Raw genomic sequence first — 23466 nt, forward strand, 5'->3', positions numbered from 1 at the left:
AACTAAAAATGCACAATCCTACGGATAGAACCTTAGAAGGAAAAGTCATACGGATTGACCATAGGAACATTTAGGCCAAAGTTGCAAACATTCAAAAATAAGTTTAGCATTATGAAACGTGGCCTTGGTGGGTGCGTCAGGTGGACTAATGTACATAAATTCCGTGACGTGGAAGATTCTATGTTTATCCAACGGCCTGTAATTTTCCTCTCCATAGAAAGTTTATAGGAAACCGTAATTCCTTTTGCGCACTCATTTAGATGCTTTCTTTTCACTCTCTCTCTTAGAATCCCCTACGCCTCCTTATCATACTCTTTTCATCTTCTTCTTTCCTCCGTCTTACTAGATCTCGTGCTGAGTGATATAATTTATTTGTTAATTGATGTTCATTGAGTTCGATTTACTGATAATTTCTTTTGTTTATGTCACAGATCTTTCTAAAACGAAAACGAAATTATATAGATCTTGAATATTGGATTTATTTATCCATTAAAAGTTTAGATTTTATTTTTAAGATTTTTCTTTGTCTACAATGATTGATTGTAGGGTGGTCAGGTATTAAGGTTTTATTTCTTCTCCCCTCTGTATTGATCTGTATCTCTATGTCTCTCCGTATAAAATGTTGTGGTGTTAGGATTTTTTGATTTTCTCAATGTGTCTGATTGTTTTCATCTTCTTTGGAATAAACAAATTATCAGGTAAGGTTTGCTCCAATCATATTTTATTAATTTGTCTTAGTTATTAAACCTGTTTTTGTTTAAATTTTATTTCCTTCGGTTAGTTCTTCTTTGAATTTTCTTGTTTGTTTATATGCAAGACCAAAGTTTATCATTTTTTGAAGGAACTAGATCTGGAATGAGTACGCTATTATCGAATCAAAATCAGAGCTAAAATGCAAATCAGGATGATACTAAGCTGCACCACTATGATTATTGTTTATAAGCTTCTCCAGTGATTACAAATCAGGATGGATGGTGCTTCAGCTGTGTCCTTGGGTTTTGATGGGATTATAATTTTAGTTTTACTTTTAAGAAATTGAATTTCATTTCTGTAATTCTGTGTTGATGGAGATTGTATTTTATATTATTTCTATAAAAAAATAAAAAGTGGGATTGTAATTATATTTTTTCTTTTTCTTTGTAAAATAATGATTATGTAAATTAAATTTATTAAATAATAAAGTTGACTACTTAATTTGTTTTTCTTATTTTGGTTCAAAGTCTTTTATAATTGGAAGTGGATAATTATAATTATAAAATCTTAATTAGAAATTACCTCCGGTATTAATTTTTAAATTATAATTAATTTTCGAATTTCCAAAACCTGGAGCACAAAAATTTGGTTGGTTGCTTGGTCTAGCTATGAAGCAATCAGAATGTATTTTAATTGCTCAAAGGGTACTTGGTCTAGCTAAGAAGCGATCGGTATTTCACTCTCTAGTTTAGGTTGGTCTTTCTATGAAGAGATTGGCGTTTCACTTGCTCAAGTATGGTTGGTCTAACTCTAAAGCGATGGTTATTTTGCTTGTTCTAAGCAGGTCGGTCTAGCTATGAAGCGATGATTAATTTGCTTGCTCTAGGTGAGTCGGTCTAGCTATGAAGCGATGATTATTTTGCTCGCTCTAGGTGAGTCGGTCTAGCTATGAAGCAATGAACAAAGGAAATGCTACATGATAGTTGGTTGATTATTAAAGCAATTGCCTAGCTGCTCTAGACCTATAGAGATCCCACCTTTTACAACTTAAGAGCGAGAGCCAAATTAAGTCGCTCTAAGGGTTAGAGCGATTCAATATGGGCTTTTCCAACCAAAACTGCCAGGTTGCTTAATCCAGTTTTTCTTGTAGTGCTAGTAGTTCCAAACAGATAAAAACTATCCGAAAACATAAGATTTAGAACGGATTCTAAACAAAGTGTGAATTAGAGCATTGGTGATTCTAAACAAAGTGTGAATTAGAGAATCTCCAATGGAATATGGATATGAATCCCACGTGGAGACCTAAAACAAAGGGATTTGATAGCATAAAATACAAATATAAATTTTGTATTCATTAGCATCTCCAGTAGTAGTTGTATCCATATTTAATTTGATACACTTGTCAATTATTTGTTGGATAATTAATTCACAAAATCTAATAAATAACTAAAATTAAAATAAATTGATGACGTGAGTATGGATGAGAGTCTCCAAAAACCCATACTCTCTCCATACTCAAACTTCCATGTCATATTAAATTTTAATTATCCAACCACTATTGGAGAAGTTTTTTTTGGTAAAAGTTTCTAAAATCCTAGGTGACATCAATATTTTTAGAGATTCATACTCCATTGGAGATGCTCTTATATATAGGGTAGATGCGAATACGAAATTAAACCAGCTGTAACTAGATAATCTTTCAAAGAGTTCTAATGGAGAATGATGAAGATGATGAATCCCTAATGTACTTGTAAGTTTTCTTACAACTACACTCCACTCAAACTAATTCAATTACTAAGTGATCATTATGAATTCTTATTTGATTAATTGAGTCTTGAGAATGTTTACAAGATAGATTCAAGTATTACAACAATCTTACTTGAAACCTAGATTCACTTTGTCTCTCTCTATTTCTTGATCAAGACTCACTCTAGAACCCCCTATAAGTAATGACTTCTCTCCTTTGCATATAAGACTATCAAAATGGGGCAAATAACACAATCAATCAAATAAGAATTCATAATGATCACTTAGTAATTGAATTAGTTTGAGTGGAGTGTAGTTGTAAGTTTTCTTACAACTACACTCCACTCAAACTAATTCAATTAATTACTAAGTGACCATTATGAATACTTATTTGATTAATTGAGTCTTGATCAAGAAATAAAGACACAGAAAGTGAATCTAGGTTTCAAATAAGATTGTTGTAATACTTGAATCTATCTTGTAAACATTCTCAAGACTCAATTAATCAAATAAGAATTCATAATGATCACTTACTAATTGAATTAGTTTGAGTGGAGTGTAGTTGTAAGAAAACTTACAACTACATCTTTGGCACCAGAAACAGTTCTGGATGATAAATCCTGATAGTATATCATAGATTTTAAGGAAAAAAGTGAGATCTGAAAATTTAGAAATGGTAAGGATTGAGTCTGTTGTTGAACAAGGGATGACAACTAGAAGAAGTAGCAGAATTGCTGAACGAAGACGAATTACAAATCTTGATCAACAAGAGGAAAGAATAGAAGAACATCAAAGGAAATGAATACATTTTTTATTGAAGTGGGCGCGAAGGCAAAGAATTTATATTGCAACTCGATCATACACTCGTTCAAAAACATAGAAGATTTTCATGATAATATCTTAAGTCGAGTATACGCAAGAGATGCTGAAGGAAGGGAAATTCTTAACCTGGAAAAAATATCACCCTTGAAGGAATGGCAAAAGCAGAAAATCTCGTTCAGTGCAGATGAAACACCAGGAGGAGGAAAATCACATGAGTGTCCACTGGTGGTGCGATTGGGAATTAATCCAAAGCCATTGGAAGAAGATGAGGAAGAAAATGATAAAAACACCTGGGAAATAAATAGGATACTTATAGATACTGGAAGTTCTGTAGATATTCTGTTTTATCATACATATAAAACCATGGGTGGAAGAGATAATGAGTTAATCCCTTCAACATACAAAATCTATGGATTTAATGGTTCTGCGAATAAACCAAAAGGAGAAGTGACTATGCAATTCTTCTACAAAATTTACCAACAGATATCACATTTTTTGTAGTGGATGTTGAATTGCCTTATAATGCTCTCATTGGAAGACCATGGTTGCACGGTATATTAGCTGTTGCATCCACATTTCTTCAATGCATCAAGTTTTCTCTACCTCAGGGCGTTGGAATTATAAGAGGAGATAAAGTTGAAAGCAAAAATTGCAAAGAAATTGATGTTGACAAATGCAAAGAAAGAGAACTCGAGCGAAGAAGTTTGGAAAAATATGCGACAGATAGTCAAAGAGCAGAGAGACTGATGGTTGACGCGGTGTACGAGGTTGGAGAAACAAGTATGCGAAGTGCTGGAATAGATTCTTCTGCGAATAAAAAATGTTAGTCAAAGTTAGCAACACAGTTTCTATGAAAAGAAGAAGCGTGGAGGAAAAATATCAAAAATTGGAGGGTACAATGACTTTCGTACAAAGTCAACTGAATGGTTATGTGAATAAATATTCTGGAAAACATACGCGAAGATTCAAAAAGTGCAGAAGACAAATGAGTACAATGAATAGTGTATCTGATTTTCTTTAAGTAAGATGATTCGATAAAAGCATTTATGCACTAGAATTGTACGATTTAAAAGATTGGAATGAGAAATTTTAATTTCATATGGTAAATCCATAATAAGAAAACAAAAAGAGAAATCTTTATAATAAGACCTTTATAAAAGGCTACAGAAAATGATATTTATTATCAGATTGGCTAGGAATCCAAATGTGGCGTGCACCCCTAGTTCGCTTATATGCAAGAGGCAATATAGTAAAACCTATCGCACGTCATAGTTGGAGAAACCTAGAAGGCGTGACTCAAGGGAAGGCTACACCGACCCCGGAACTTGAGTTGTGGAGATTTGGGGTGAGAATAAAACGATAATGCCCATCCGGGAGAGATACCTTAAAGTTTCAGTCTAATATGGTAATCTTAGATTGAGATCCTAAGGTGAGAAAGGCTCTCCGAAGGAGTGCAGAAAATCGATCAGGGCGCCGAGGTACACGTATGAGTCAACAGTGCCCTTGACAAGTTCTGACTATGATGCACTCGGTCTGAAGATACCCCACTTAGGGTGCGGTCTTGCTGCCATAAACCTTATCGGTAGTGTATGCGAGAATGCGAAATCAACTGGTTGTTGAATAACTGGATGGGAAGAGCCATAATCTTAACCCAATAGAGGTAAGCTTCCTTGAAGGGGAAACCAGAGGGGAAGATAAGAACGACACCCTCCATTAGGGAGCTGAATTATGTCAAAAGACGTAAATATCATAAGGCTTTTACTCATGGGAGTATTAAGACTTGTGATATTTATGCGACAAGACTGAAGAGGAAATAATACAAGCGAAAAAGATAAAACCAGATCAATGGGTCGATGTACTAAAATGCAAAGACTTCCTGCGACCTCGTCGCACAAAAATAAGGCAAGATAAGACCTTTACATAAGAAGGCAAAAATAAGACCTCATAGATAATACAAGAAAAGAAATTATTCATAAAGTTTCACATGTGCTAGCACCAAGAGAAGTTTATGATAAAGGATAACAATCATATTTGGTCTATCAAGATATGCCAAATAACAAGAGGCAAGAATGGGAATGCAAAGGAAGTGTTATTTTCCCCATTTTGATAGTCTTATATGCAAAGGATATAGGTCATTACTTGTAGGGGGTTCTAGAGTGAGTCTTGATCAAAAAATAGAGAGAGAGAGAAAGTGAATCTAGGTTTCAAGTAAGATTGTTGTAATACTTGAATCTATCTTGTAAACATTCTCAAGACTCAATTAATCAAATAAGAATTCATAATGATCACTTAGTAATTGAATTAGTTTGAGTGGAGTGTAGTTTTAAAACTTACAACTACACCAAAGAAAGCAATACTCCAAGAATAATAACAAGAATTAAGCTCGTTGAGTCTGTTGCACAAGAAACATTACCTAATGCCAACTCCAGACTATAAACCAATGTCACATAGAGGCATACATAATCAATGAAGAGTATCATTTCAGAAAGAAACACCCAAACATGGACAACAATCTCATGTAGACTTGTGAAAGATAAGATACCTTTTAAGATCGTAGCTAATATTGCTGCCAAGTATGGTGCACAAATTGAGAAAAAATAAGAATGTATCAAATTAACTACGGCATCAGAACCTCGAATACAAGATGAATCTGTAATTATGCCATAAGGATTCGGCGGGAGAGCATCATCATATAATGATATTAAGAATTGAAACAAGTTAAGAGTGTGGGTACACGAAATAGGATCGCAACGTGTCGGACATAAAGGGAAGAAGTATAGCTAGAAAATCTCACTTAAAGATCCCAGTCAGGTACTTGTCAATTCGAATGTCAGAATTACCTCGTCACCGATCAATCCCCCGAAGTACAAAGGGATGTGTACAGAAGAGAGGAGACTTACACGAAGAATCTAAGTTACGAAAGACCAAGCTAGAGTACCCAACAAGATATCAACGACGAAACAAAAAGGGAGAAGTACAGTAACTTGGTTGAAAAGATAGATCGCGAAGTAAATATATTGGGGAGCAAGAAAAGAGACAGGTTTCCCGATAAATCCATGTGAAGATAGCGAAAGAAGGGGAAAAACTTTATGGAAAATGGCATGTGCGAAGTATAAAGCGCTCCTGAAAGAACTTGACGAAGTAAAATGAGTTGTACATCATTAGGGTTGATTGGCCTATAAATAGAGATACTTGGGCAAGGCATGAGAGATCGGATTTTAGAGAGAGAGGGGAGAGCTTAGCTTAGAGAGTGAGATTAGGGTTACCTTGTATTCAAGAACTTGTATTTTGTTTCTTTGGTTAATTCATCAATAAAGATTTTCTAGTTTATACTACTTAACATGTCCTAGATCTTGGTTACTTTCCTTTTGGGTGAACTATTGGATTTCCAGTAGTTACATTTTGGCGTCCAGAAACAGGGAACTTAGATTGGGGATTCATCCTCATCTAGGTAGTGGAGAGAAGCTAAAGTTGTAGGAGTGAAAGATCTTAACGAGACATCCCTTTTGAGATTAAGGTTTAGAGGATAATCGATATTGAAACTAGGATAAGTTGATGACTAGAACATCAGATCGAGCGGCACACATGATAGCGACGAGGAGAAGCAAGCGATTAGAGGCCAAAAGAGGAGGAAGAATGGATAGAGGAGGAACATCGGATGCATGAGAAAGACAAGGCTTAAACCAGCAGCCGACTGAGGAGGCCAACGAAGATAACTTTAGAGAGGGTTCAGTACACACTTCCGACACGGACACCATTGCAGGAGAAGAGATGAGTCGTGAGGAAATGTAGGAGAATATCAGTGAAGAAGACATGACGTTGGATCAGCTGAGGGAAACGCTCCGCCTTGAAAGGGAACAAGACAGGGATCTAGCGGAGAAGCATGCCTGATTGACGAGGCAAAACGCCAGGTTGGTGCTGCAGAATTACCAACTGAACGAGGAAGCTGCATCTGACGCCACGGATTCAGAGGTGGACATGATATCATCAGGAGAAGAAGAGTTACGACGAAGGAGATACATCCGCGAGGACGACGAAGGAGAGCGAAGAAGGAGGAGACGAACAGAAAGCAGTGAAGAAAGAGAATTGAGAAGGGCATCGGAAATATCAAGTTGGAAAGATCAAAGGCGAAGGTATGAAGAAGAGCGGAGATACGAGGAAAATGAGAGGAGGCAAGAAGATTAGAGACAGCGCGAATTCGACCGGAGGAATGAGTAAGAAAGGAGACATGGTGAAGGAAGAATCAACGTGATGAGAGGTGGCCGTCGGGAATAAAACGGAGGGAACTTGAACCAGGAAGTCTTGGATGAGCTGCGAGATATGGGGACGCTGATAAAAAATTCGCGAAGAGGAGGCAGAGTGCAGCTGGCGGAGGCAATAGAAGAGGCCGATAAATCTTCATTTACCTATGAGATAATGTACGCGGACATCCCAGAGAAATGTGTGCTGCCGACGCTTCCGAGCATATTCAATGGGTCCAAAACTGTTGTGCAGCACTTGAAACAATACACTCTTTCGTTGATGCAATGGGGACGAAATGATGCGGTACTTTGTCGATATTTCCCCGCGAGATTGGCCGGGGAAGCATTGGCTTGGTTTGACGGGCTACCAGAAATATCGATTTCGTCATTCAAAGACTTACAGAGAATATTTCTGACCACTTACATAACTAACAACTTGTTGAAGCCAGGGATTGAGACTCTATTTAATTTAAGAAGGAGACCTACGGAAAGCCTGCGAGGATTGGTAACGAGGTGGAGGACGGTATGCAGCGAGCTTGCAGGGAGAGTTGACGAGAAAAATTTCATCTTAGCTTTCGTGAACGCGCTAATCCCAACTGACCTGTTGTACACTCAAATATTCGTTATTCGAAACTCTTTGACGATGAATGAATTAAGAGAGTACCAAGAGGAGTACATAGCGTTGGAAGAAAAGCAGAGGCAAGTCAGCGAAGCAGTACCGATTTCAGCGAAGGAAGGGAATTCAAGGCTATTACTAAGTGCAGTGCATGGCGTGGAGAATGACCCAAAATATGAAAAAGGAGAGCCATCAACTCCGGTCCCAGCGAAGCTAGTAGGTGTATCACGTGAAGATCAAGAATGGATCGATCAACGAAGATATGAAGAGTCAAGACGAAGGAGTTATGCTATAACACGGGATATCAACAAAGAAACAACCAAGGGCCCAGATTTGGAGAGCGAAGACCAAACGCAACAACTTTTGAAGACATAAAGCTCCGTAGACTTAACACAACTGTAGAAAAGGTATGGGAGGCAATAATCTTAACAGAGGAGATCCCACCACAACCCAATTTGGAAAGAGAGCCACCTTCGGGAACTAGGAGTCATGAGTTCTGCAGATATCATCGCTTTCATGGGAATCACACAAATGATTGTCGAAACATTCGACGAATTATACTTCGTCTGATAGAGCAGGGAAAACTCGCACATTTCCTAGAAAATTATGTACCACCACCACCCCTCGTGACAATCAGCAGATATACCGAATTGAAATAGATCTGGGAACATAAAGGCCGAATTGTAATACGATAATACATGCGGCGAAGATCATCCAAAATTTCCATGACAACATACTCAAGAGAGTACATAAGAGGGACTTTGACGGAAACAAAATATTCAGCGTCAATACGAAGGAACCGTTAGAGGTATGGCTAAAAAGAGAAATAACGTTCTCAGCGAATGATGCACCCGAAGGAGGAAATTCGCACACAAACCCTTTGGTTATAACCCTGAATTTTGGGAAATACTCAGGGTGGGAAGAAGATCAAGCCAAAAAGGGGAAAATCTGGGCAACTGACAAATCTGGTTGGATACGGGGAGATCAGTCGACATACTCTTTTATCATACATTTAGAACATGGGATACAAGGACTCGGATATCGAGTCGTCGACGTACAACATATATGGGTTTAACGGGATTGCATCTAAGCCAAAGGGAGAACTAGTTGTAAATATTTTCGCTGGAGAGCTGGAAACGAAAGCCACATTCTTCATGTTAGACATGGACTCACCTTACAATGCTCTTATAGGAAGACCATGTATATACGGGATAAAGGGGATTGCATCTACATATCATCAGGCCATACGGTTTGTTATGCCAAGTGCAATTGGCGTGATAAGGGGAGATCTCAAGGACGCGCAAGATTGTATTAAAAAAGATGTTCATAACTATGAGGATAAAATAAGGAAGAAAATAGAACAAAAAAAAGAAGGCATGCGAAGAGAGAAGAGCAGAGCAGATGATGTTATTCACGATTGGGATAAGCGAAGAAGTAGTTGCAACACAGAAAGATATATAAGAGGTGGAAAAACGACGATAGATGGTGAGAAGAACCGCGAGATGACTCCGAAAAATGGAAGACAAGCTAAAATAAAGCAAAGTGGAAAGGCGAAGAAGGGAAAACGGCTGAAGAAAGTGAGATAACGAGAAATGAGAAATAAACCCCTGCCATCAAGGAAAAATGAACCCCACGAGGAGGAGCAAAGACAAACGCCTCTAAGCGCAAAAAAGTATCAATACAAGAGGCTGAGGGAAGCGTTGAATTACATGATTCTCTAGATAAGGGACGAAAGGCTTGCGAAGAAGAAGAGATGGAACGATTGAAGAATGAACTCTATCAAGAAAGACGAAGGAAGGAAGACTTGGTGAGGGAGCGCATAAGGTTGGAAAGGAAAAATGAGAAACTCGTAATTAAGCACAATCATCTGAAAAGAAAACAAGCGGAGAGCAATGCACAAAGAGGAAAATATGCTCCGGAAAGGCCATTAGCAGCTGAAGGATGTCGCGAATACCGGTGAGGAAACAAGGGGCGAGGGGAACAAAATGAACGGGAAGACCTAAAAAGAGCCATACAGAATTGCATGAGGGTTCATTGGGTTTGATTTAGAATTTGATTTAGAGTTATTTTCTGAGCCGAGTTAGGGTTTTGTACATAACCGATTCATATGTGTTTACCAGTCAGAACCGATTCATATGTGTATTTGTTGAAGTTGTTAGTCGTATATGTTGAAGTTGTTAGTCATGTGATCATGATGCTTGTTTTTGATACCATCAAGTAAAGCTGTAATTGCCGCTGGTTGGAGTACCGAACTCCTGGATCATTCTCAACTGAGAATTGCACAGGGCTTCGGTATCCCAACCAGCGGTTGTCAGTTGCTTGTTGGTTATTTTAAGTTTGATTTGTAACATGATAGTTTGTTTTTGATACCTTGATTAAAATGTGGATTGCTTTAGGGTTAATATTCTTAACATGATTGTTTGATTTCTTAAGTTTGATTCATACGTGGAATGCTTTAGGGTTAATATTCTTAACATGATAACTATCAAGTGAATCTGAGAGACCTGCTGGGGGAGGGGGGGTACTGAACTCCTAGCTCATTCTCTACTAAGGATTGCGCAGGGCTTCCGAATTCCAACCAACGGGTGTCGGCTGCTTGGTGGTTTCTTTCTATTTCTAAGTTGTAGACTATTGTCAATATTGTTTGTAACATGATAGCTATTTTAGGTTGACGGTTTCTTAATAACATGTCAGATTTTGCTTATTGGTTGCTTGATTTTGTTTTGTTTAGTTTTGAAAATTGCTAGTGTAAGTAGAATTGTCGCATGGTGGAATGTTTGTAGTTTTGACTTTTTGGTTCTGTTTTTATAGTAGCTACGTGTGGAAGGAGGTGAAGACCAATTTGTCTGCAATGGTAAACAAAAAGGTAAAGACTTATATATATAATGGTTCAGTTAATGTATTTAGTGTAAATGATGTTCTTTCTCTCCTTTTGATTAACTTACTTTACTTTATGTTATATGTTATGAACGAAGCACGGACCAACAACTCGGTCCCAACTCCCAAAAAGGTAGTAAACAAGCAAGACAAAAGCGCATGTTTGTCTCCATTCAAGGTACTGAAAAATATCGTATGATTCAATTTCTTTTTATTTGTATCAATTATTTTATTTACCATCTCCTTTTGATTAACCTAATTTAGTTTATTTTACAGATCATCTTAAAAGACAAGAGTAAAAAGTCTTATGCCAAACAAACTCCTAAGAAGAAGAAGAAGAGTTCAGAGCATCCTGATAGCGGAAAGAGTCCAAGACGATCATCCCTTAGGTTTAAGAACACTCCAGAGGAACCACATAATGCTGAGAAGACTACTCAGAACAGTTCAGAGGAACCACATGTTGCTGAAAAGACTAATCCAACACGATCGTCGCCTCGGAAAACTAAAAGTGCAGTTGAACCAGCCGCTGAAAAGACAACTCCAACACGATCATCACCTAGGAAAAGGAAAAGTTCATCTGAACCAGAACAATCTCAACCATTACAGTTCACATCAGGATCATCTCAAGCTGCACCCTGTAGTGAAGTTGTGAACAAGCAGAAAAGTGCAAAGCGGAAATTGTACCCATCATGGCCATGTCCGGATGTGCAACTCAGGAATGTGAATGATACTTTCTAAAATCTTCAAGACGAGGAAGAAGATGAAGATTATGAACAAGAATAGAAGGAAAATGAAGAGGTGGAGAATGAAGACAAGGAAAATGAGAACGATGGCGAGCACCATGACGTGGGAAATGAAAATGAAACAGAAGCTAAGGTATGACTTTCTGTCCAGGATTTTCATTTGTATCATCATTATACTATTTTGCTTATTAAGTGCAAAAACACTTGGGTTTTGCAGGCAAACCCCAAAAGAAAGTACTTCCACGTGGCCCAACAAGGATGAGTGCACTAGGGATAACAGCTGATAAGAATGGCAAGGAAGTTTTTAGCTTTAACAGTAAGGATCAGCCCATTGGTGATCCTTCGGTGCAGCTTGCAAGTGTGTTGGGAGTTTTAGTTAGGCGAAGCATCCCACTAAAACACAAGGATTAGAGACTTGTCCCTAAAGAAGCCAAAGATAACATATGGGAAGACTTCGTAAAACATGTTTGCTCGGAGGAATTCAGAGTAAGTGTTTATATCACAATAAATTAATTTTTTTGGCGTTAAGCCCTTGCACGTTCATTGTTCTTGGTGATGTCTTGTTATTTAACGACGTTCCGTACTTTATCAGGAAAAAAGATTGCGGATGCAACAAATCAGAATGAAACACACCACTCCACACACTATCAGTAGACTAGGTTATGCGAGACTCGAGGCTAAAATGGTATGTTATGTATTTTTATTCTTATGTTCATTATAGGTTCACTGTATTCAAATTGTTCATATGTTAACTAGTTGGATTATTATATTGTTTACAGCAAAAGGAACGGAAAACACAAGAAGAGATTGATAGAGTCGAAGTTTGGACAACTGGTCATAAACAGAAGGAAGGAAAGGAACCTAATCCTGGTGTTGTGGATGCTTTGGTGAGAACTCAACTCTTCTTATCTTCTTTTATTGTTTTTTTCTATGGTTTATATGTGTTTGAATGATGCAAAAATGTGACTAGTCAGGTTACATATACACAAATACAGGAAAACATTAAAAGAGCAGTAGAAGAGCATGGTGTTGATGTTGGATCATCTGTGACAGATGATCTTCTTGCCAAAGCTCTTGGTGACGACAAACCAGGAAAACTGAGAGGAGTTGGGTATGGAGCGACAAAGACAAAGATGGCTGTCAAGACCCATTATAAGAAGATCATCAAAGAGTGTCGGGGAAGTATGAAGGAAGTGAACGAGAGACTTGCACAGTTAGAGGTGAGAACGTACTCATTCGATCATTTAGTTTGTTTTTTTTAGTTGATGAATTGAATTGTGCCTCTCATACCGCCGGTTTGGTGTTGGTATAGGAAAAGACGTCGAGCTGTGTCTTCCATGGTGGCTCACACTTGCACAACGTCAGTCCAAAGGTCAGTTTGTTTATATGCTTGTACAGTTGCACATCGCCAGTTCAAATTTATTTCCTTGCATTATGCCAATTTCTTATGTTGCTGTTGTATTTATCCTGCAGTCTGGATATGCTAGCAATGTTATTGGTAGCACTAGCATGACTGTTCCCCATCATGAAAATGACATTCCAATCAGCAAACCAAGGGTGGAGGAAGTGTTAGGGAAGGGTAAAGCTTGCATGTTACTCAATTGGTATAATGAGAACGAGGTTGTTGCTGACGCGGTTATTGCTGAAACAGATCCAAAGATGGAGTGCCATGGATTGCCAATAGGTTTTGCAGCATACAAAGTAACTGTGATTACGTCTCATGTGGATGATGCCATTCTCTACAAGCAATCCGGTGAGTTGAAGCGTGTAATAGACGATGTAAGAACTTATACCACATGGGCCAAGGATCTGATATTGCATGTCATCTGACTTGTTATTCTGTTTGGGGAGAGCTTGTTGAAAAAACAATTTGCTTCTTTTTTTAGTTCTCTTATCAGTGAAACAATGTATTGCTCTTATCAGTGAAACAATGTGTGTTTTTTTTATGTGGAAACAATGTTTCAGGAATCATTCAAGGGTATGAATGATCTTGCAGGTTTTAGTGCTTCATATTTGAATGTATGGTGGTGGTACATTATTAGTGAATTGAAAACCAATTTATATATATATTTCTTTTATATATTTATATATATTTTTTTATAAAATGTAAATGAATCACAACACCTAAAAGAGGTTATAGTTGGGTATACCTATACTGGAAAAAAGGTTAGTACTACACAGAACACAGGTTGTCAAACAATTTTTTACAATCAAAATAGGGGTTGTGACACTGGAGTTATACTACACAAACAAAGATTGTCATACATTTTTCTGCTACACAATGTATTAGTTGTGAAACAATTGACCATAATCAAACTAGGAGTTGTGTAAATAAAGTTATACTACACAAACAAGGAATGTGAAACAATTTATTATAACCAAACTAGGGGTTGTGACAATGTAGTTATACTACATAAACAATGGTTGTGACACATACTTCTGCTACATAATAATGGAGTAGTGAAATTAAAATTATACTACAGAAAACATTGTTGTCATACCTGTTTCTGCTACACATGCTTTTGTGTGAAATAAATAATTACAACCAATATAATAATTGTACAAAAAGGTTAATACTACACTAACAAAGGTAGTGATACTTATTTCTGCTACAAAGGCTTTTGTTGTGAAAGAAATAATTGCAACTAATATTATAATTGTGAAAATAGGTTATACTACACTAGCAAAGGTTGTGATGCGAGTTTCTGCTACACATATGTTTGGTTGTGAAACAAGAGTTGAGTATCTCATACAACTAAAATAAGGGTTGGGAGAAGAGTGTATACACAACAGTTAGTGGAGTTGCGTTATAAATTTTTAAGACATAACTCAGTTGTCAAACTAACGATGACAACAACTTGGAGAGTTGTGTAAGACATTGCCTAGTAATTTGGATTCACTTTCACAACTGAAAAAAGAGTGGTATACAATGGAACGACAACCTTGTTTACGACTAGTATTAACGAGTTGCAAACAACTGAAGACTTTCTACAACCCCCCTTGTGCAACCCATCAATATCCGTCGTCGTATATTGTATGATAACTATTTTTTGGTGTAGTTGATCGATGTTTTTCCCGTAGTGCTTTGATCAAAATCTCTTAATAAAAGTATCTTTCAAGAAATCTTTCATAGATTCTAAGTTATAAAATAGAGGCAAATATGAATTAAAACATAACACTTTCAGAGAGTTCTAACGGGAAGCAGAGCAGAGGCGACTGATTAAGAAAATGTATACCAAAGAAAGCAGGACTGCCAGCATAATAGCAAGACCAAAGCTCATTGAGTCTGTAGTAAAATGAACCGTACAGAATATCAACTGCGCACTATAAAACATTGTTATCCAGAAGCACACACAACCGAACAGGAGAATGGCTTTAGAAAGCAACATCCAAGCACGAACAACAATCTCGTGTATACTTGTGAAAGAGAGAATTGCTTTTAAGCTCTTAGCTAATAACTTTGCCAAGTATGGTGTACAGACCGAGAACACGAAAGAATTCACCAAGCTAAAGATGGCATCTGGACCTGGAGGACATGGTAAATATGCAATTATGCCGTAAGGATTTGAGATTATCCAAAGAGAAATGCCAACAAACCCTAAAAGTAAGCCGATTGCGAGAATGACATTTATATCTTTGTTGTAATATCGAGGACGACCATGGTTAAGAGTTGTTCATCATGTTAACTTCTTCGGAAAGTGGTAAAAGCTACATGTTAACTTCTTCGGAAAGTGGTAAAAGCTACAGAGAGATTTTCTGAGAGAAGGAGAATGGTACTGAAACCACCAGTAATGGACAAGTATGTATTAATAAAGAGATGGCAAAGTTTTTTCATTTCAGTTTCACTTCACATTTAAGTCGAATTTGAATTTGAATTTGAATTTCAACTTCCAATTCAGTTTGATAATTACCTTCTTTAAAAAAAAAAGTTTACTCTAAATGTTACCAGAAATGGAGTAGTTCATGGGTCCATTATGGTGATGCATACCAAGTTTTTCATTTCAGTTTTAACTCGAATTTGAGTTTGAATTTGCATTTCAACTTAATTTCATTTCAGTTTTATAATTACCTTCTTCCCAAGTATTATTAGAAATGGTATTAGTTCACATGCTGTTAAAGAGTATGACTGACAAGGTTGAAATACCTACTTCCAAGAAGTTTCTAGATAAACATGCCGTCATTTTTTCAAATCAATACTCTGGCCACGAAATCTTTTCTTCTACTGCACCTACTTTAGCAGAACCAGCAAAACTAGCCTCTATAAACAGCAAGGGAGTTTATCACCTTCTATAGCACATTCAAACCCTAATCCCAGTGCAGAACTGGCACACCAATTCCAGGTTCTGAAACTACCAAGGAAAATGAAGCTTAAAAATTAGCTTCAAACTTGGTTGGTCATTACCTGGTTACTCTCATCACTCTCAGACAGACGAATTGATCAAGACAAAAAAAAAAGATAGATAAAAGTGATTTTAGTCCAATACTTTCAATAGACCTTGTCAAGACCACAAACCAGAGAAGCACTAATTAAGACACAAGGACACCTTAGAGTAAGGTTGGATAACCAAAAACTAAACGATAGATACAAGTAACAAACGGAGATGAATCTTATCATGTGCCTGCAGTTATAACACTCTTAGGATTCCCATTTCTTCAATTCCATACCAGTTGGAGGACTTGTTTCCACCTTCTTGGCACCCACTTCTTTCCAGTTTGTAGACAGAACGGTCCCATTTGACTCCAACTGTAATAATACCAATATGGTAAATAAGCGAAGGGATTAGCCTTGGACTTGGTAACGAAACTAAGGTCGATCTACGAGAACCGAAGGGTTTAGCCCTGGACTTGTATACGAAACTAAGGTCAATCTATGAGAACCATAGAACGGGAAACGAAGGTGCAAACATGTAATATATAATACAGGATCAATAAGATAGGTACAAATCAGACTTACAAAAGATTTCCTCATGGCGCGCTTGGTATCATCATCAGCGTCTTTGTAGATGTCAGAGAAGAGCTTGTTCAAAGCTGCATCACCTTCCAGCTTCTCTTCTTTCTCCTGAAAAATAGAATCAGTTGCACAGGGTTCAGCAATAGACAGAGAGAATGCTGAGAAAAGCTCGAATATAAAAACCTATAACAGCAGTTGTACCTCCTTCTTTACTTGTGCCTCTAGCTTATCCCAATCAACAGGTCTCAACTTTGACTTTGAAGACGGGTATGAAGGTCTTGATTCAGCAGCTGAGGTACAATAGAAAATCAAGAGATAAATACTTGATAGTTTTGTATCCCATGTTACAAGTATTGAAGGACAAAAACGGTAAAGTCATTAATGAAGATGTAAAGCATGTATGTCAAGTTTTCCTAAAACCTATAAACATCCCTCTCACTACTTGTATAGTTTTTTAACTCTTGTTGTCGAACTTTTTGTGCAAGTCAATAATGTCCTACCTGATGGCGAGTTCAATTTCTGCTGAACTGTATTTTCCCTGGTATATTCAAGAGATGTCCAGTTAATTGCTTCAGCTTTAGCAAGGCACATTTCAATTTTGGTTGACATGACTTCATATCTGCACATCTCAGGCTTAATCTGCATGCCCAGAAGTGAAACCAAAAATCAAATGATTTGGAAATTCAAGACAAAACTAAAAAAAAAAGAAGTATAAAATACATCTGAAGTCCGATAAACTACACACAGAAGCTTGGTTACAGACAAGATGCAGAATTAAAGTCATGTAATTATTAAGCTTTCTACACCATTTCCAAGTGATCCCTGATTATGTAAGTACGAGATAATTAACTTCATTCTTTATCAAATAAAAACTCAAAACTAGCATTACCTTCCCGAATAAGCGTGGTTGAAATACAAATTCATCTTGCCCAGGGATGCTAATGGTAACACTTAGCTGCAAAGGAAAAAAGAAGGAAATTTTCATTAATGTCCTGCAACTACCTTTACCGATTAACAATCAATGCTCATTACAAAGTCAATGCATGCAAAACTTAAAAACACGGTATGCATCACATATATGAAGACATACTATTTGTTCTCCGAAGTCGACAGAAACATTTTGAGCTGGTACACCCTTTGCAAATATGGTCACAACCACTTCCTCTGGCTTCTGGTAGTAACCATGTCTGCATATGACCACCGACAACGTAAATAAAAAAGAAACATGATAGCAGATTGCATTAGGCTCACTTTTGTCCCGTGATGAAACAAAATCAAGTGTTTTACTGAATTACCTGTATTTAGGAGGTGGAGGAGCTACTGCTGGCTCAGCATCCTGAACAATAACAGGTGCTTCTTGTGATGAAGTAGATGCAGCGGGAGGAGGTGTGTTTGTTGGTGGAACATTCTGAACAAATTGTTTTGAAAGTTGAGCAGCTTCCTCTGAAGAAAAACAACAACACAAGGTAAATGGAAACCGGAAAAAAAAATGCCTTGTGAGAACAATGGATTTGAGAAGACCTCAACTCCTAAACAATTAAGAATGATATCCAGAGTTCATAGCCAATTTTTCTAAATCATTCTAAATAGGTACTCAAAAATTTATTGCAGATTGCAGAACTCCTTTATGACTCATAATAACTGTGTAAATGACGTTGAACCTAACAAAAGCACAGACCTGCAATCTTTTCATCGCATTCTTTGATTAAATTGGTGAATCTTGCATCACCAGGAGACAGGGCAGCACCTCCTTCTAAGGCAGCTTTCGCAGTTTGGTACTCCTCTAGCTTAATACATGCGGTACTGCAGACAGAAACAGAACGTTACGATAATATCAAAGTAAACAGGTAAACCTAACAAGAAAAGTGCATCAAAATATATTTCAAGAAAACATTTCCACCCAAATAGAAGAAAGAACAGGAAAGTGAGAATTGCAAGACAAACACCCAACAAAACTCATGAATTTGGAAAAATAATAGCACTATGAATTACATCTTAGGACTGATGATTCACATTGATAACACAACTATGGAAGCACAAAAAGTTTGAAAAGGTGAAATCTAGTTCACAATATGCACTAAACTTGTGGAATGAAACACCGAGTGGCTTAAAGACCATGGAGCTAAATCAGCAAGACCACTAACACTAATAAAGTAGGCAAATCAAAACCTTTCAGCTTACAATTTGGTGAAGCAAAACATAAAATAGGAGTGGTTCCAAGTAGTACATATAAGTAAACAAAGTAAAACTAAAAAGAGGAAGTTTCTTACCCTTTGCGTAGATAAGCTTTAGCCATTGTTGGATCCAACACTATCGCTCTGTTTGAGTCAGCAACAGCTTCTGCTCAAAACATTAGATGGTAATTTAGCGAAGTAAAATCTATCACAAATTATGTCAATACTAAACTTTAAACTACATTCCTCTTCATCTAAGACTCGCAGAAGCAACAATATCGATCATGAAATATCCATCCACACAATCAATGAGGGCAATGACTTAATTCCTACATAATAAATTTACAAATTCCAAGGTATCTCCACGCAATTAAGAAGAAGTTCCATCTAGTTGTAATTCAAAGGTACTTAATTATAATCGCACTTTTTAGTCAATCATACATCACTATCAAACTGACTGATGTAGGGGCATCACAAACCTAAAGAGTAAATTGCCACTTAAATCTAATATAACGAATAAAATGTCAAACTCATAGAAAACCCATCATTCCTCATACCATACACATCTACACAATCAATTACCAAACCCAGAATCTCAATTAGGCAATTCATCAAACACTTGAACTACAACAGTTCTAAAATCTCTAAACCTCAAAAACAACCCAATAACCCAAACCCCCAATACCAACTACTGCATGTATCTACCACCACGAATCACCAAAACCCCCAAAGAAAAACACCTAAAATTCAACAAAAATCAAAGTCAAGTCAATACGGATAAGGAAAGAGTTACAAACCAGTAAAATTCTCAAGTTTGATATTAGCTTGAGCACGATCAGCAAAGAGATCTGGGTTTGAAGGATCCAACGTAATAGCTTGAGTATAAAGATCAATAGCTAATTCAAAATTATCATCAACAAAAGCTTCTTTTGCACTTCTTTCAAGATCATGAGGCGCCATTACAACTTTCGATTAAAGAAGAACCAGAGAAATCTAAGATAAACCCAGAAACGGAAATTGAAAATAAAGCGAGATGAAGAAAGAAAGATTAGAAACTTGTTACTTATAAACACCAAACACTCGAGATTTGCAGGAGTTAAAAAGGTATTCTTTCCCCCTTCTTATGTTGAAATCGTGTTCTGTTCTCGTTGACCTAAAGTCTATGAAGCTTCTGGATGACTGCAAGTTACCAACTAGGAAAGGGTTTGTTTGGTGGGTAAATATAGTATTATAAGGGCCACCAAGAATTTGGATGTGCCGAAATAGTTTTGGGCTTTTCTGGCACGATTGATAAAAGGGAGCTGCAAATACTAGTAGAAGTGCTGGACCGGTACCAATCAACGAATCTAGGTGTGATCAGTATTTTTTGTTTTATATGGATTAGTATCCTCCTCTTTTGAAAGTGATACACCTAATGCGGGATTATTCTTAGAAATAATACTGATTGAAACAAATTTTTGGTAAGGCCCACCAAGAAAAAACAAGGAGGAATGTTAAAGGGTGGAGCTCCTATCCTTTTCTGTTTCGGTCGGGATTGTAGCCCGCTTCGAGGGATAATCTCGTGATAAAAGTATCATTTCAGATCCTCTTTTTATTATTGATGTTTTATGTTATAAATTAGGTTTTCTGGTATACGATTTCATAATTTCATAAAATAAAAAAATAAAAAAGTAAAATAGTTTGGCTTTTGTCTGCACTGCCTCAATGGATGATTCGACTAGGTAAGTCTAATAGCATGTATTCACAAAATTTAAAAGCCACACCAGATTTTGAAAAATGCTAGTTCCTGTGATTACTTACAAGCCCAAAAAGTTGAAATGCTTAAACATTATCTCGTAGAAAGAATAAAAGTAACTTGAAGAAAAATGAAGAATTAGGGTAAAAAATTTGGAAAAAGAAGAAAAATTATGAAAATTGATCCATAGATAACCAATTTTGGATCTTTTGGTCGAGCTTTGTAAATGCTAGAGCTCCAAACGGACCCTTATTTAAAGGAGGACAAAAAATGGAAATAAAATATCGTGGTGGAGGCTTTCAGGTGTAGGGTATCCTCTCTCCGGAAAAGATTCTTTTAACGGATAAGTTTGATTATTGATTCATATATAACGTAGGTCAGAGACAGCCATCATCTGATTGGTGTAAGCTAAGAACGTCATCAAACGTGGGTGTACAAAAGTCTGACACTCCTGTTAGATCTTTTTTGAAATATTCACGCATTCACGAACCCTGTGCTTAGAACTTCTATTAATTCACCGTAAAAACTAACTGGGTTATTTTGCCGTGCGTCCGGATCTAACTCAATTCCTAGTTTGGTCCTAGTCAGATTTATTTGTTTTTAAATTTGAGTTAAATCTGATTCGCTACATGACTCAGATTTAATTTCTGATTTGAACTCGTTTGAGTCGATGAATAAAATGTCCTTGATTTAAGGGACAACTCACTGACTCATAATATTTTAAGACAGGTCTGATTCAAAAAACAAACGTATTGAATTCGAACTAGATGAGTCAGATTAGATGGGCCAAATTTTGCACCAAAAAAAAGCTCATGATATGAGTTTGACCCCATTTTAGTTGTGAATTCCTTTTTTGAGGATCCTTATTGAAATACATGGCTAACTAATTGTAGGATCATAAGTTGTGGTGAATGGGCAAAAAAATCTAAGAGCATTTAGTAAAAATTATTGTTGGGATGACCTGTTTGTAAAGCAATTCAAGATTTACGCGGCACTGTGTATTTACAGAGAATATGTCTCACTACATGATTCCAAGTACTAGATCTTCAGCAAAGTATAGAAAAAGGTCTTATGTGGATCATGGACCAAAACTCGGGTAAACCATTTCTCTGGACCATAAACGGGCATCTATAGTAAAAAAAAGAATTTACTACTACAAGCCGAGTAAGAAAGCAAGATTTTTTTTGCAGAAAGTTAAAACAATGCCAGAAAGTGGTTTCATGTGGCAGACAATTCTGATTGGATTCCACCCATGACCCTATGTAGTGTCGGCTTCCTGGACAAAAAGAATGCCTAGGAGCAACTTTTACGGTTTCAACCAAACATTTTTCTACTAGAAGATATATCTCGGTAGCAAGTGTAATAGTAATTTTTGTACCCTATTATTGGAGCATCACATTCTATTAGAGGGACGTCATCTAATAAGACAAAAAGGGGTCGCCCATAAGTAATTTCAAAAAAACCCTATCTAAAATTGTGTAATGACTAAACACCCCTTATTTAGTTAATTTTAATTTTTTTATTTAATTACGTAAAAAAACAGAATTTTAGTTTTTCCCATCGGTTCACGATTGGGTTCTTCATAACCAACCGTAAGACAAATTTACGGTTAGGTAAGGATGAAATCCCAACCCTAACTAGGAAAAATTGGGAGAAACTCATTCGAAAAAGTAAATCATTTATGGTTGGGTAACAAAAAAAAAAACTAACCGTAAATTTATTTACGTCTTGGTTGTTATATTTTCTAACCATAAAAGTTTCTCTTTGTATTTGAGAATTCACTCTGCCAAAACACAGCTGCCAATGCTAATTTTTCGCGAGTCTATCACATAAAGAAGATATTTAACGTGGTTAATTAAAGAAAATTTTGTTTGGTAACCGAAGATTTTGGTCGGTTTCTTCGGGGAAATTCATAAACGAATACTTGGTCCTGCATGAATAGGAAGTGGGTAATTCTCAACACTGATTTATCCTTTGCTACAAAATCTCAACAAATCCCCACTTTCCCTATTTATACTTATATAAGGCTAATCTAAAATCTTAACAAATCTTTATTTGTTTCCCTTTAAACCGTAAATTACTAATGCATAAGATTTTTTACGGTTAATTTAGTTAGAATAAAGAAGAAACCAACCGTAAACCATGTAAAACTTCTCTAAAAAATTTGTAATTCAGAATTTTTTACGGTTAGGTTTAATAAAAGTCGAACCCAACCGTAAATCATTTACCGTAACAAACCCAACCATAAGTGAATTTGCAACCATAATATTTATCTTATTTAACCAATTTAACCATACTATCCCATGATTTATGATTATAAAGATTTCAATTGAAGTTGAGAATAAGAGGAGGAACTAGATTTAGGTTTTGATTTTAGTTTTAGGTTTTTATTTTAAGTGGAGGGTAACTTAGACATTTACTATTGTATCAAGCCACCCCATAACCAATTTTTTAGTCACTAGGAATCTATGTGAAGTCCCTCTATTGGAATGTGAAGCCCCAATAATAGGCTTCTAATTTTTTTTCCTTTTTTGATTATCATTTTTTTCTTCTTTGAAATGTTCCACTCTTTGGTAAGATATCTTGTGGCTTTAATTGTGATGATGATATAATCATATATAAATAGCTTGAGGTCGGTTCTTCAGGTGTCCACTCTAGAGATCGAGGATCTCACAAAAATCTCTATATGTATAAAAAAGAAAAAAGAAAAATGTAAATAAGTTGTTGCATGTCAGACAAAGCGAGAATAATAAATCACTCACATTTTCACCGTCCAATTAAATTGGGGAGTTAAATTTAAACCAGCGTTTTTTAGAGGGAATGATAAATTACAAAACTTGCACTCTGATTATTCGGACATGAATGGAG

General features: G+C 36.6%; 1 protein-coding gene and 1 long non-coding RNA gene across 2 annotated transcripts; one reads left to right on the forward strand and one right to left on the reverse strand.

The window, feature by feature from the left end:
• Positions 1 to 246: 246 nt before the first annotated feature.
• On the forward strand, positions 247 to 1194 carry LOC113323705. The gene is made up of 2 exons (XR_003347778.1): positions 247 to 698; positions 842 to 1194. It is a non-coding gene; the product is annotated as an uncharacterized LOC113323705 (long non-coding RNA).
• Positions 1195 to 16172: 14978 nt separating this feature from the next.
• On the reverse strand, positions 16173 to 20045 carry LOC113322610 (protein SGT1 homolog A-like). Its single transcript, XM_026570738.1, has 10 exons — positions 19661 to 20045; positions 18960 to 19029; positions 18368 to 18492; positions 17985 to 18132; positions 17780 to 17876; positions 17579 to 17644; positions 17190 to 17328; positions 16891 to 16979; positions 16693 to 16797; positions 16173 to 16482 (listed from the first exon to the last, which is right to left on the reverse strand). Exons 1-10 carry the CDS (start codon positions 19821 to 19823, stop codon positions 16375 to 16377), a joined length of 1110 nt encoding a protein of 369 aa, XP_026426523.1. The 5' UTR covers positions 19824 to 20045; the 3' UTR covers positions 16173 to 16374.
• Positions 20046 to 23466: the final 3421 nt, after the last annotated feature.

This window comes from Papaver somniferum, chromosome 11 (genome assembly GCF_003573695.1).
Source record: "Papaver somniferum cultivar HN1 chromosome 11, ASM357369v1, whole genome shotgun sequence".
NCBI lineage: Eukaryota > Viridiplantae > Streptophyta > Magnoliopsida > Ranunculales > Papaveraceae > Papaver > Papaver somniferum.